At 32.7% G+C, this 15,977-nt stretch overlaps 1 protein-coding gene and 1 pseudogene across 3 annotated transcripts in view; both read right to left on the bottom strand.

The window, feature by feature from the left end:
- Positions 1-3,592: 3,592 nt before the first annotated feature.
- On the bottom strand, positions 3,593-5,674 carry LOC132178267 (protein ACCELERATED CELL DEATH 6-like; annotated as a pseudogene).
- A 5,167-nt stretch (positions 5,675-10,841) lies between these two features.
- The window catches only part of LOC132178260 (protein ACCELERATED CELL DEATH 6-like), a 42,222-nt gene continuing 37,086 nt past the window's right edge, over positions 10,842-15,977 (bottom strand). For 2 of the 3 annotated variants that reach the window (XM_088515203.1, XM_088515201.1), the window contains exons 2-4: positions 14,920-15,955; positions 13,470-14,023; positions 10,842-11,517 (exon numbers count right to left, since the gene is read on the bottom strand). In XM_088515203.1, the coding sequence (XP_088371329.1) occupies positions 10,927-11,517; positions 13,470-14,023; positions 14,920-15,868 (2,094 nt within the window). In that variant the 5' untranslated portion in view covers positions 15,869-15,955 and the 3' untranslated portion in view covers positions 10,842-10,926. Of the gene's footprint in view, positions 11,518-13,469; positions 14,024-14,919; positions 15,961-15,977 lie in introns of all 3 variants that reach the window. The other variant, XM_088515202.1, reaches the window with a different exon arrangement.

Here is a 15,977-nt window from a genome sequence, read left to right as displayed (position 1 = left end):
CAACCAAATCCCTAAACACAATGAGGAATGAGTTTAACAATTAAGCACTTACATGATGCTTGCCTTTTACCAGGAAAAGCATGGAGTGTGAGATGCACTAATGGACACCAAGGTGAAGTATAATGTGACTCTTTTGATTAGTTGCCACAGCATTTGTAGGTTCAAAAGGAAAAAATATGGTTTCAAATCTTTATAGGGATTTGGTGTCTCATATCATATCCACTTTTGCTGCATGCAAGGAATTATGTGACACACAAAATTAAGTCACATAGGACAGAAGATCAGAAATAAAATTGATGTGCGATAGCAGCAACAAAACATTTCTAGGGCTAATTGGTGGCATATTTGGTGAAAACTTGTGGCTTTTCAAGTTCTAAAAGGATTAGAAGGGAATCTAGGATTTAAATCTCTTGTTTGCAAAGATTGAATCTTAATGGATGTGAAGTGGCTAGAAGTAGGAAAGGAATCCTACGTCGGATGCTTAGGTTATATTTTTCTATATTATTGCATTTACCTTTAGTTTTCTAGCAATTTCAATCCAATTCCAGCCCGAATCCAGACTGATCTTCCTCCCTAAAACCCAAACTACATTTCAATGAAAAACAGACAAACAGCCCAAGAATCTAAAATCACAGTTCACGGGTTCTGTCCAATGCACCCAGAACTGCCCCTAAATTTTGCCTCTTTCTCACTTAATTTTATGTGCTACTTTCTGGGCTATAGGTTGCAAACATTCACAGATGAATGAAAATCTCTAAGTATGGTGTGCATGCAAGCAGTTGGGGCTGATTGGTTGAACTCTCTTGATGGGGTGCTTAACCTCATGATTCCAACGGCAAATTGATTGACATTTTTTTGCAAATAATAAGTTTTGAATCCAAAACCTCCAGACACATTATTCAGTAGGGAGGTGGGCTTACACTAATGTTAAAATTTCAAAGGTGGGCTTATACTGACTAAGGCATAAATACAACTATAAAACACAACATAAATTGAAACTCAAACACAACTTTCTTTTTGCTGTAGAGAACAACACATGGACGTTGTGATGACACTACTTATTTGACTGGTATATCGATTCTTTTATTTTCATATATTTGCAAATACAAAATCATTCAAAGAGCAAAAGGATCTTCATCTTGAATCAGAATTAAATAAAGCAGAAGGCAAAGAAAAAACAAATAATTGCATTAAAAAAATTTATGAACATTCTCAGTCAATTAAATTTGTTTTAGAGATTTTTACTACATTATTCAAATAAGATGTTTCTATTATCTAATGATGATTAATGGGTTTGGTAGATTTTGAAGAAGCAAGCCCCATGCACTATCAACGAAAATTTATTGAGCACTCTTAGGACGGCAGAGAGAGCGACGGCAACGACTGGCGGTGATGTAATTTTTTCATTGATGACATACTTGATGAGTAGATCCTATTGAGCACTATCAGGAATATATGGTTGCTTCCAAATAAACTAAAATTATATAACCCATATATAGAATCAAGCATATTTAATACTCATCACAGTTCCCATTAATCATTAGAAAAACAGAGTAATAGGTATATCCTAGTTTATCTTCTTTTTCTCATACCCCTTCAAAGCCCAAGATACCTAAAATCGGAACCCTAAATCACCTATCCATCTTCAAACTCCCAATTTTCCTTAAAAGTCCAAAATACTGTTGTTACCAACCCTACTGCACCATGAAAAATTGTAATCCTAGCCCTTCAACAGTTTTAAAACTTCTGTAACAAAAATCAATCTTACTGTAATCCTAGAGAGGCTGCCAAAAATCACGTGTTCTCACAAAAATCTTAAAACTCCTGTCCTACAAAAATCTCACAAAAACCTTTTGTATTTTTGGCACCATGAAAAACTGTAATCCTAGCCCTTCAACAGTCTTAGAGTCAAGCATATTTAACAAAGTATTCATCTAATTAATTAAAATGATATTCTGCTCCTGTGATCCAGTTCTTTCCTGAGACAAGACAGTGATGAGGAAGCAGTATTCAAAAGCTTTAGAGATATCAATGAGCTAATAAAAGACATGTTGGAACTGAAGGGAAGACATGCATCTATGGAGACTGAACTAAAAGAGATGCATGACCGATACTCTCAACTAAGCCTTCAATTTGCCGAGGTTGAAGGAGAGCGACAGAAACTCATGATGACTCTTAAGAATGTTCGGAAACACAAATTTAATATATAAAACCCATCTCTGAACACAATAAAATTTCATATATATATTTCTCAGTAATAAAAGAAAACGTAAAGATACAAAAGGTTGACATAACGTAAACATACTAAGAAACTAACCAGATACAGAGATCAAGAGACGGTGGAGAGTGGGGAAAACCCGATTTGCAGGTTGAGTTATATAGAGATTGAAATCGGTGGAGAGAATCCTAGAGGGGCAGGGATTGATTAGAAATTGAGGTCGGTGGAGAAATTTCCAAATCAGTGTTAAAAATTGCCCAATCAAAAATCAAGAAAACTCACAATGCCGTTGGGGGAAAGCAGGAGTTAAGGTCTCCAATCTTATCTCCAATCCAAAGGCTTTCCAAAAGATGAGCAAACTTGGAGAACATAATTTTGCTGAGATACCCAATTCCATTTTGCTTAGAAAACCCTAAAAACAGAGAGATAGAAAAAGAGATCGAAAAAGAGGAAAGCGTTGGAAGAAGAGGAAAAAGAGGGATAAAAAACCGAGAGAGATAAAAAGAGAGAGAGAGAGAGAGAGCATGCCTTAGAGGAAGAAGAGGAAAACAGAGAAGAAAGAAAACAGAGAGCATCACGTTGTTTACATCGTGTTAGAGAGAAGGAAGAGACGGCGTCAAACTGAACCGGTTCAGTTTTTAAAATAGTGTATTAAAAATCCGGTTCACATTTAAAAAAAAAAATTATGCCACATGTCGCAATTATCTGGAAGGTGATTCGGCTTTTATATATATATATATATTAAAAAATGAAAAAAAAAATTGAAAAAAAAAAATGTCGACGGTTTTTTACTGTTCACACATCGTTATTCCCCTTTCTAGTCTACCGGATTTTAGGCTTTAGCTATTTTAAAGGTCACTACCCCATTAGTGACTTTTGTGGCCCAAAAAGTCACTATTTGGTAGTCATTAAACATGCATTAAAATTGTTGTAGTTATAAGCTCCTCTCGCCTACCTTGTCCTCTGGTTTGTTGGTATCATCTTTGTAGATTATTACTCGTGGAGGTGCTAAACAACGCAGTTGATCCGCATATTCATTCTACTGTGTAATATTTATATCCGTATAATTAGGGATTAATATATAGCTCGTAAGAAAAAGAACATGTATATTAGTTTTTATTTCAGAAGGGGATTTAATATGAATTTTTATTATGTGGGATTTTCTATTGATGATTAATTTTCTATGGATTTTTATATACATCATGTTCACGTACTATTTCTGAGCATGCTTAAAGTCGTGCTGACTTCTGTACGTACATGACACATACCTTATGACACAGTCAATTATACTTCTCTAATGACACAATTATCTATTTCTAAATAAAATTATGAACTTACCCCGTTACATTAATTCCACCTTTCATCCAATACAAATCACATGCTGAACTGGACAGCAAATTTTGAACTATCATTCAAAAAGATAAAATGACCACAACAATAACCGCTTTTACACCCTTAAAATTCACTACCATTTAATGGTTAATTTTAACAATGCATTGGATAAATTGTTGAAATATAAATTGTAAATATCCAAATTAAATATCATTAGTCCAAGCCCTTTTATCTTTTATTTTCTTGTCATGTTTAGATAGAAAAATCTAGTAAAGCTAGACCAAATTGCAACGATACAGTTTAGTTTTGCTTAAAACACAAGTTAGCTCGAAAAATGGATAAATAAATAAACATGTAATACATTTTTTTAGATGCAAGATAAAATATATGTTACCTTTTTGAATGACATTACTCTATCAGATAAAACCATTTCAGCCGTGGTGAGGTTCCGTTTGTTGAAGGCCATCGTGTCGACTCGAGGGTGACGAACATATTCCTTTACTGATTTCAAAGAATAAACAGAACAGTAATGAAGAGGTGCATCTTCATCGGCATTCTTCTCATTTAAGAGGTTGCTGAGAGATGAATTTTCCATTAATTTTGATGATATGCTCTAAATGGTCACTGCCTCCTTTCATGGCAAAATGGAGTACATTCCAACCTCTATCATCAACCAATTCGCAACAATCTGGATAGCTTGATACAATGCGAGACATTGTAAAAACATTACCACGTTGGGCAGCAATATGAAGAGGTGTCCTACCCTTTATATGTTTCATGTATGCTATATCTCTGTTTTTATACAATAACATTGTTGCTAAGTCTGAATGGCCCAGGTATGCAACCAAGTGAAGTGGAGTCCAACTGTTATTGTCGATTTTTCTACTTATACCTTCAATTTTTTCTAGAATTCTTCTGGTCATAACTAAAATAATTTAAATATGTTAAATGTAATGATTTTCTAAATGACACAATTAAGCAAGACTTGTCATGAGTAGATTGAAAAAGTTGTCATACTTTATGATATATGACAATTGAATCTCAATGTAATTTATTATTAATATTTAGGAAAAAAATAATTTTTATCCCCCAAATGATGATATTTTAGATTTAACTGATAAGAGTGAAATAATATGAAATAATAACGAAAAAGAAATCACCATTTATTTTTCCTATTTATCATCTCCTAAGCAGACAAGCAAATCCATAATAAAATACACTAATCTCATTGTTTATTAAAAAAAAAAAAAAAATTGTTATAAAAATAATTTGGTTAGAAAATTATAAGATTGTTGAATTGTCATACCATACATATATATCAAGTCTCCTTATATATATTTCATGAATTTATTATTTTGGTCCACTACATAATTTTTATCAAAATTAATTAAAGTTGCATTACTCATTACTAAATTATATAAATAGGTAGTACCAGCACTGTCCCACATTATGGTAGAATGCAAAGCCGTCCTACCAAGGGGCCCCACATGCATTGGTGAGTTGCATTTGTCTAAAATTTCAAACAGCACATCTTTAAACCCTCTCTCAGCAGCAATGTAAAGTGGGGTCTCACCAGCATCATTAGCAAAATATGAAAAATTTGGGTCTTCCTTGATCAACAATTCTACCACCTTAAGATGATTATAACGTACAGCGTCGTGCAAAGCCGTGTCTCTTTCTTTGTTTGTCATCCCGACCATTTCCTTTACTGGTTCAATCCCATCTTCAAGGTTTTGATGGAGAGTTTGGGAACAATATTTGATTAGAACTTCCACTATGGCAGCATGCCCGTACCTTGCCGCAATGTGCAGTGGAGTTTCACCTTTGGCGTTGGCTTGTCGTAACAATAAGGGACACATTTTAAGAATTTCTTCAACAAAGTTGGTTGCTGAATCCAATTGTTTACTGAGGGTTGTGATGTAAATATGGAGGATTGTGTTTTTATTTGGGGTTAGTAGGAGATCAAGAGACTGATAGGTCATAGGTGATATCTTTGAGGACCTCTACTTTTCCTTTTGCTGCAGCATTGTAGGAATCACGATCCATGCAAGTAATGGTCTCTGTTTGGTCGAGCTCATTAGAATTAACAGATGCTTGAGATTCAAACAAACTGGAGGGATCCATTCTTTTTACTACTCCTATAAATATCTCTCCACACAATAAGCTCTTTGGACTACTAGTTCCAATGCTCGTCGTATATATACTCTTTATTCTGCACTTCATGAAACCATGAATTATGCACAAAATAGTAATCCAAGGAATTTTAAAAAGGAAAATTAAAGTACATAGAAATTAACAAGTCCTCTCCTCAAAGACGGTTAAATTATTAATTAATTTAAAAGTTTAAGTTGATAGAAAATTATTTATTTAATCATTTTAATTAAATAAATATTTTTAATTAGAATTAAAGATAAATAATGAAGATGAGATTTTGACCTACTTGAATAAAAAATGTAACGGAAAAGAACACGATAATATAGAAGGCCTAACACTAACACTCTGCATGCAGACATCAAACTCCCTCTATCAACGCACCGCAAAACCCCAAAAATAAATCCTAACAACTGCATCCTAAACCCATCACAAATTCCTCTGCAAAATTTTAATAGTTAAACACAAATAAACATCCCAAGTAAAAAGGAATATATAATCAATAGGTAATGGAGTAAAAACGGTGAGATATGACGAATTAATTACTATGTTGAATCTACCGTGAAAATGGTAGTGATAATAGTCGTGAGTCGCAGCTCTCGTTGCGAAAGTTACTTCAAGTCTATATGTTCAGATTGAGCAATCGACTATGTTTGTGTGAGAGAGAGAAGAGTGAAATGGGAAGACGACGGAGACGAAGGGAAAAGAAAGAAATAAGCATCAGAGAAAAGAAAGGAAAAGGGGGCGTGTGAAATTGTTATTAGTGTACGTGGAGTGAGACAAACGTTGCTCCCAAATATATAGGCAAATCACAAATGCAGTAACAACATGAAGATAAATTTGAACTTCGCATGAGTTTCAGAGTTGACTCTCAAATACAAGGAAAAATAAATAAATAAATAAAAAAAGATAAAATGTAGAATGAAAAGCCACAACTTTTCTTTCCTTTCTCTCTAACTTTACGTTGCTCTCTCTCTCTCTCTCTCTCTCTCTTGCTTTTCATTCTTTGTCTTTTTTCTCAAAAAGCCACGCATATAAGCATGACTTGCTTTGTCGCGACCAAGTCAAGAAAGGGTTGCTGCCATAGGAGGGCCACTCAAACTGTACAAGAAGGGGCTCTTATTATTGGACACAAATTTCTTCCAAGCTGGTGGGAGGAAATTTCTTGTCACCTACAAGAGTCTCTTTCCTTAGTTGTTCATATCTCTCCTCTCCCTCACACATGGTCTGAAAAATTGGGCACGTATCTTATTTGGTGGAAATGTTGCAAGTGGCCGGGTCTCAAGCTTAAGATTTGCTGAGGTACATCAGTTTGGGAAGCAAAAGCTTACTCACCTGCAAAGATTTTGGTGGAAAAGTTGTGTTCAAGTGAAAAGGCTCTCCATAAACTATCGATTCCTAAAAAAGGTCTTGGTTTTTATTTTATTTGATTGATTTGATGTTTGTAAATGAAAATTTTGACTGGTTATATATAGTAAATCATAAAGAAGTTAACAAGGATTAATTGCAGCTGAATTTCCAACATTACTACATATAATTACAAATCCAGTCGTGATGATAATCACAAATGTGAAATGAAGACTCTTGGTCACGAGATATATGTGACAGGTCTTTATTGCCAAATTAATCACGAATTAGTTGGTCTTTGAATGGATAGTGTTATTAATTTCAACACCAATATTTCCATACACTCACTTCTAACGTAGTGCTCCTGGACTTCCCTAGCGTCCAACGAAGACTGAGTCGTTAACAATATTGTTTTAAACTTAATATAATAATTTTTATATTTTGTCAGTATTGTGTAATAGACCAAAAAAATAATACAAAACAATCATATATGAGAATACAAAATAAAGTATTTAAGTGTTTGATAACCCTAGCTTCTTTTTTAGAATGTATTTTTTTTTTTTTAATTGAAAACTTATTTTGATATGATATAAATGTGAAATTCATTTGACTTTGTAGTAAATGTTTTGTGGATAAAATTTTTGTTAATTTTGTTTTTTTAAAAAAACTTTCTTGGTAGAAAGAAGAAAAAACGTGGAAGAGGTTAGCAAACGGCCTTAAAAATTTCCATGATTCATCCAACCTCAATAACATTATTATGTCATGTGAAAATTTGATAAACATCAACATATATAGATGGTCATGCCTTTTCCCGACAGAAGACTACCATTGTCAGCGATGCAATCCTATTTTCCTCGAAGAAAGCAAAATATGGCCAGTAAAAAAAGGAAATAAAGTCTTAATTAAAATAAAATCTTTAGTAAATAAGATCTTAGCTTAGCGGTGATTCTTGTCATTAACGTGCCAGTTGTGCCTTTTCATCTTGGGCTATATATGCATGTTAACCTTGGTATGAACTCTCGGATTGGAATGGCTCAGGTTACCTTTTGGCGATCATCCATCAGATTTGGATTCTCGGGAATAATCTCTCGAAAAAATCTCTAAGGATGAAGTCTCAAGAATGATTTCTCGGAAACTCTTCCTAGAATAATCTCTCGGAAATTCCTCCTCGGACTAATTTCTTGGGAGTGTCTTACATCATTATGTCATGTAAAAATTTGGTACAATGTGATAGTTATGTGGAATTCTTATAAATACGATCGAGAAATGCAAAGCCAATATTCCTCATAGGAAATTGATTTTTTTTTTTTTTTAATCAAAGCGGGAGAGGGGAAAAGGGGAAAAAAGTAGAAAAGTAGCAAATTGATTGGCACACATATATACCTCTCGACACATTAACTTTTGCAACAAACTTTGCCTAAAACTGGTAGACATCTATGTGATTCATGAGCCTAATTATAAATCACTCTTCGTATTAAATTAGGATTCTTTAAAATTCTTAGGATGTTAAGAATTCAACATTTATTCCCTCAACAATAGCTATCATATTCATTCATACATTAATATCGACAAGCTGATCATATGATAAAATTTAAATCTTTTAATTTGAAAATAATATTTGAAATTTGAAGAAATATACTTCTTGTGTTAGATTCTAATTAAACATGCATGGATAACACGTTGTTCTTCCAAGTTGATGAACTTTGGCTGTCAAGAAGTTGGAGCAATTATCACAATACGTCAGACCTCGTCTTGACAGCCTCCAAACCCTGAAATATCAACCTTCTGTTTTTTTTTAAAAAAAAAAAATTGTTAAAAAGATTTTGAAATCTTTAAATTTGTTTAAAAAAAATAGTTTGTCTTTTTTTTTTTTTCTTATTTTGGCCCTTAAATTTTTATTTGAATTTCTAGTTCCGTCCTTACAGCTTATCAGTTTTATTTTGAAATTCAAATGTTTTTGATGTTAACTATGTTATTTGATTACTCTGTAATTGTTATAAAATCCGAGCAATTCAATCAGCTGCATCGTATCGTTTTCTAGCCTTTTCAATTATTGTTTAACTATCTCTATCTTTTACGTTGTCTCTTTAATTAATTGGGTATGGAGTATTTTTTATGGGTATCATGTTGTCGGTTTGAAAATCTATTACTTTTTATCTCTGGAAATTAATGTTTTAGAATATATATGATGAAGTGACGAATTATTGTATTTGTCAATTGCCATTCATGTGATACGTAATACTTGTCTTATTCTTGAGAAAAAGGAGTTCATAATGCAAGATTTACCTATTATGGGGCTCACTAATTAATCAAAATACTAATATAATTGAAAAGATTAACATAATAGGATTATAGGAGCTAGAGAACTGTCTTTCCTGCTGTATGCTTTCTTTGGCTCTGTTTCTACCATGGGCTTTACGCAATTTGGTCATTTTCAGGACATAAAGTGTGAAATAATTTGGATGGAGACAAAAAGTATTTACTGTTATATAAATATATATGTGTGTGTGATCAGTTTGGCTGAAAAATGAATTCCTTACGTATTAATTTGTTAGTTGAGTGCATATATAGTCGAATTTGAAAGGGAATGTCCTTCCAACTTCGGTTCAATATATACTCCAAACCACCAAAACATCCTTTGATCGTATTTGGCTTGGGATATTATATATATCAAACTAGTTTAATTAGTTTTTGCTGTTGTGCTATTTTGCAATATTGTTACTTGTACTAAGGTATACATTTGCTGCTATCAAATAACCAAGATCAAGAGTTGAAAAAACTCTGATGTTTTGTCAAACAATGTTGTGTGCGGAATGATGGATATTTTTATTTACTAATACAAACTTGATCGAACGTCTGATAGAGAAATGCTTGGTTTTCATCTCATATTTATCTCCATACCAGAGATGGGCAAATTCATTGTTGAATCTATAAGACTTATATGTGAGTCCTACAAATTCAATAATATATTTTTTAAAAAAAGTTTGACAAAAGATGTGTAGGAGAATGACATCAATTAATGTATCTCCGCTTGATATGATATATTAGTATTGGTGCATTCTGGTGTGCTATTTGAGTAACCAAATATTATATATGTATATGCTTAATTACATATTATCACTTTATTTATCAACCTATCCAATGATCCTTATATTCAAATCCAAATAACTAAAAGAGAAAAAAAAAATTAAAAAATCATTTAAGCTTGATGGAATTAGGGAAACTGCCGTACTATTATAAAAATTAAAGTTAAAAAAATCCTCAATAGTATAAGAACAATGTAATATTGGACCAAAAGAGATATAAATACTAGTTGAAAGAGCCAAAACAGAGAACAAAGTAATGGAACAAAAGAATTCTCAAAATCTCATTTTGGTGACACGACTAAAAATAAATCTGTAAGATAAAAATTAATAAGAAAATATTTGCATTGCTAATCATTTGATTGGGGCGTTAAATGTGCAAAATGTGCAGTTTATATATAGTATATAATTTGTAGCAAACACAATATATGAAACATTGAAAAGTAAATATAAAATTACTAGACTAAAATAATCTACAAAATTAAGTACACTAAATCGAGCATTCAACTTTACAAAAAGCTCCTGTCATGCGGTTAATATTTATGTAATCATGAACTGAGAATGTGACCCAGTTCTGCCACGTATGCATGCCTATTAGTAGTATGGGTAGCCAGGTCAACTAGATTTAGGATGCTTATCAAAATTACCATAAAACACATAGTATTTCGAGAAACTATACAACAGCTATATATGTCTTAGGCAAACACATCGAATGTAAGGTATTATACATGGATCATCAATTCGTAACATGCCAAATTAAGTAACAAGAAAACTCATTCACACTACACTTCTCACTTAATATAATTGTAGCATCCTTATAAATCTTTTAATAAATTTTTTAAACACAAGGAAGAGGACAACGAAGAAAGTTAGGCCAATGATACAGTTGGCAATGGCAAGATCCAAGGAATGCATTAACACAGCATATGTGCCCGTGACAAATGCTAGTACCATTGTTATCATGGCCCCCAAAATGAGGCAGAAGGCCAGCCTGACAAGATACTTGCCATGGTTGTCATTGGAATTTTTGTAAAAACGAAATGGCGTTACTAGGTGAATAAAGACAGCAGAACTTGACAACACCATGGATATAGTATCTATGATAACGAATGCTTTGAAAGCAGTATTTTTTTTTAGAAGTGCAGAGCCTGGGTGTGAACCTTCTCCACTACCCGCGAAACCCCCAGGCATGGTAATACATGCTGCAAATGTCACAGTTGTAATCAGTGCAGCCACTACCAAATGGGGTCCAGCTGCATTCCGCAACAAAGATATTAAGTCTTTGTCTCTCTTGTCTCCATCCTCGTCCTTTTGTTTTGTTGTATCGTTTTCGAAAGTTATTGCTCGTTGAGGTAGTTGACCCAATTCAGCCCAAATTTTAAACATCTGTGTAATGTTTATACCGATATTAGTAGGGATTTTTATATAGCTTGTAAGAAAAAGAGCATGTATAGTATTTTTTTTTTTTTTTTTGAAAGGGATTTAGCATGGATTTTTTTTATTATCATCAATTTTCTGTTGATCATTTATTATGGATTTTTATATACCTCATGGTCACTATTTTTTTTTATAGCCCCTAATTAATGTAATTATAAAAAAATGAGAATATGTAGAAACATATATCATTTAATACATAAAAAATAGTAAAACAAGTAGAAACTATTATAGCACCTAATGTACGTACATTGTACGTCATTGGTTTTTATAGATTATGAATTTTTAAAACCAACATGTAATTAACATGCAATGTAAGAATTATAAGAACATATATACGTTCAAATCGTTTAAAGACAGAATTGGAATTTAAAACAAGAAAAAGAAAAAAAATTTGCTGTGTGTTATATTTTAGAAAAAGAAAAAGGAAAAAATGAAACTGAAAATATGCGCGCAATGGCATTATTTATTTATTTCTTTACACTTTTACTCTTAAAGCTGAGCATGCTTAAGCCATGTTGACTTCTGTATGGGTACATGACACTTGCCTTATGACACAGTCAATTAAACTTCCCAAATGACACAATTATCCCTTTCTAAATAAATCACACCCTTAAATTTTCAAAGTGCAAACAAAAGGGTGCATTTTAAAAAGATTATTGCTACACATACTCAAATTTTTTTTATACTAATTTTTTTACACCTATAGGTGATTTTTAAAATTACCATTAAATTTTAGATGAATCTTTATTATATTTAATCCAATTATGTGTAGTACTACTTTTACAACATACACTTTAAAAAGTCAAACCATGATTTTAAAAAATGCTTAATTACATTTTTAAAAATTGCATTTTCGTTAACTGTATTTTATTATTATTTTTTTTTTTTTCAAATCGTATGTTTTAAAACCGTTGAACTAAATAGGCACTTAATTTAGTTAAAAAGACAAACATGCTATTCAAGGAAGAAAAAATGATTATTTAGAGTTAAATGAGATAGATAATGTAAAAATAGTTTGACATTTACTAATGCTTATTTAATTAAGATTGCTAAATATAAGAATTATTTTTTTGAGATTTTAAAATGCATTAAAACGTTTTTAACAATACTTAATTTGCATGATTTGAAATTTTCATGTGTAATATACTTTTATATCAACTTAATTAATTATGGATTTGTTTTTTCTTAATTAATTCATAAGCAACTAAAGTTTAATTCGTGTAAGAAAACGGAGAAAATTAATATTGAATATAAATACAAATTCTTTAGTTTTCCCCAAAAGCAGATAGTTATATTCGCTTAATAAATAAATATATAAATTTGAAGTATGTTTCTCAGAGAGCATATAAATGAGTGATTTTATTCCATAATTTAGAGGTTAATTATTTCATATACTCCTTTATAATTTTAGATGTAATTGATCGAACAGTTATACTAAGTTTAGAAAAAGAAAAAGGAGACTGATCGATTATGAGAGAGGGAGAGAGAGAGGCAAAAAGTGATAGTTACCAGATGGATGGTCCTTAAACAGAAACTAAAGAGATTTGGTTGGTGATAAATACAAGAATTTTTATGGAGTCTTAAAAAAGAACCAACCACCATCTCCATCAAACTTTTTTTTTCAATTAAAACTTTTTTTTTTCAATTAATTAAGTATGTTTTTTTGTGTGTGTGGGCGTGTATAGCTTACACTGAATAAATGGAGAATACAATTAGGCAAATATTTGGTACCGTTTGTTAGTGATGGTGGCTGGTGTTGCCCTCTCTTGGGATGGGGGTGGGTTGTGACAAATTCAAATAGCGGGGATTTTCAAACATTGTTAGATGGCCCCACCTCAATAACCAAAAACACAGAAAAATAAAGCAATATGTAATAGTTTTTGTTCAGATGTATGCGTTACCTGTCTATAAGTTAACGTTGAAGCGGTATCCATTTCGTTGATCTCCTTTGCGTTGAGGTGTTGTTTGTTGAAGGCCATCTTGTCGAGTCGAGGGTGACTAACGAACTTCTTTAACGCTAATAATGATGTCCAAGAAGTAGTGGAATATAAATGAAGAGGTGTATCCCCATCGGCATTCTTCTCATTCAAAAGGTTGCTGAAAGACCAATTTTCTATTATAATATCCACGATTGTGTTTAGCTTATAACTCCTCCTTCCTTTGATAGCAAAATGGAGTACATTCCAACCTCTGTTATCAACCAGTTCGCAACAACCTGGACACCTTTCTACAATCACCTTCATTGCATCAGCGTTACCACGTTGAGCTGCAATATGAAGAGGTGTCCTACCCTCTGTGTCTTTCATGTATGCTACTTCTCTATCTTTATCCAACAACAGCTGTACTATTGAGTCTGAATAGACGTCGTATGCAACCAAGTGAAGCGGAGTCCAACCGTTATTGTCCTTTTCTCTACTTATATTGTCAATTGTTTCAAGAATTCTTCCAATCACACCTAAAATAATTTAAATATGTTAAATTTAATGATTTTCTAAATGACACAATTAAGCAAGAGTACTTGTCAGGAGATTAATTGAAAAAGGTACTCAATGTAATTTATTAAAGTTCAGTTTCTACTTTCTTCATAAAATTCAAATTAACATTAATAATCTCTTGTGTCAACTCCCTTCCATTATATCTTTTTCATGAGTTGAACTGTAACAGGCAAATGCAGAACATGGATTACATCAAATTTCTATTTAATCTCCTAGGCCTTAATTTGTTAATTTTATTCATAAATAGTATAAATTAATTATGTTCTCTACAGCTACCTAACGTGGCTTTCGTTGCAACTATATATGATTATTAATTATTATTAAGTGGAGAGGGGTCATTTCGTCTTTTAACAAAAAGTATATATATATAACCTGTTTTTCTTTTTCCATGTAGATTCATTAATCAATTAGCAATCACCAAAGATTTATGATTTGAAGCTAATAAGGCTGTTCCGTCATTGTTTAGAATGACTTTTTGTTAGATAGGTTTATATACTCAAATTACCAACATCTTAACTTATAATTAAAACGACGATATTTTAGATTGAACCTCTAACAGTGAAATTAATAAGGGAAACGACGATATCTCTCTCGGCATCTATGTAAAGTACAATAATCATATTGTTTATTAAAAAAATTGTTATGAAAATAATTCAATTTAGAAACTTAATTATATGATTGTTGAATTTCTATACCAGACATCAAGCGTCCTTATATATATTTCCTGAATTTATTATTTTTGGTCCACCACATAATTTTTATCAAAATTATAACAAACTTTAAAGAATTAAAGCTGCATTACTCATTACTAAATTAACAATGCAAATACAACATTGAGAAAATAAATAGGTAGTACCTGTGTCATACTCATAATATCTGTAACGCGGCAATAGGGCAGCATGCAAAGCCGTCCTACCAAGGGGACCCCCATGCATTGGTGATTTGCATTTGTCTAAAATTTCGAACAACAAATCTTTAAACCCTCTCTCGGCAGCTATGTAAAGTGGAGTCTCACCAGCATCATTAGCAGAATATGAAAAATCTGGGTCTTTACTAATCAACAATTTTACCACCTCAAGGTGATTATAACGTACAGCCTCATGCAAAGCCGTGTCTTTCTCTTTGTTCGTCATCCTCAGCAGTTCCTTTACTGGTTCAATCCCCTCTTCAAGGTCTTGATCATGGCGAGTTTGGGCGCGAGTTTGGGCACAATATTCGATTAGAACTTCCACTATGCCATCATGCCCGTACCTTGCCGCAATGTGCAATGGAGTTTCACATTTGGCATTCGCTTGCCATAACAGTGAGGGACACTTTTTAAGAATTTCTTCCACAAAGTTGGTTGTTGATTCCGCTCCTCCATCGAGGGTTGTTGTTTCCGCTCCTCCTCCTCCATATCCTCCTCCATCTCCTCCTCCATATCCTCTTGCACTTTTGGCATTGGCTTGCCGTAATAATGAGGGACGGATTTTGAGAATTTTTTTCAGAGAGTTAGTTGTTGATCCTAATCGTCCAATAAGGGTTGTTGATTTTGTTCCTGCATTAAGGGTTTTTGTTGATTCCGATACTGCATTGGGGGTTGTTGAATTGGATCCAGAATTGAGGGCTGTGATGTAAATATGGAGGATTGTATTTTTATTTGGGGTTAGTAGAGACTCATGATTGATGATATTTTTGAAGAACTCGATTCTGCCTTCTGCTGCAGCATTGTAGGAATCACGATCCATGCAAGTGATGGTCTCTGTTTGCTCAGGCTGATTAGTATTAACAGATGCTTGAGATTCAAAGGAATTGGAGGGATCCATTCTTTGAATAGAGTATTATAAATATCTCTCCATCAAGTGATGGTCCGTCTACTAATAGTTTCTTTGCCTCGCCGTATACTCTCTGCTCTGCACTTCACAAATATATAGC

This window comes from Corylus avellana, chromosome 4 (assembly GCF_965113065.1).
Source record: "Corylus avellana chromosome 4, dhCorAvel1.hap1.2, whole genome shotgun sequence".
Classification (NCBI taxonomy): Eukaryota; Viridiplantae; Streptophyta; class Magnoliopsida; order Fagales; family Betulaceae; genus Corylus; species Corylus avellana.
This window is presented reverse-complemented; position numbering and strand designations above follow the sequence as displayed.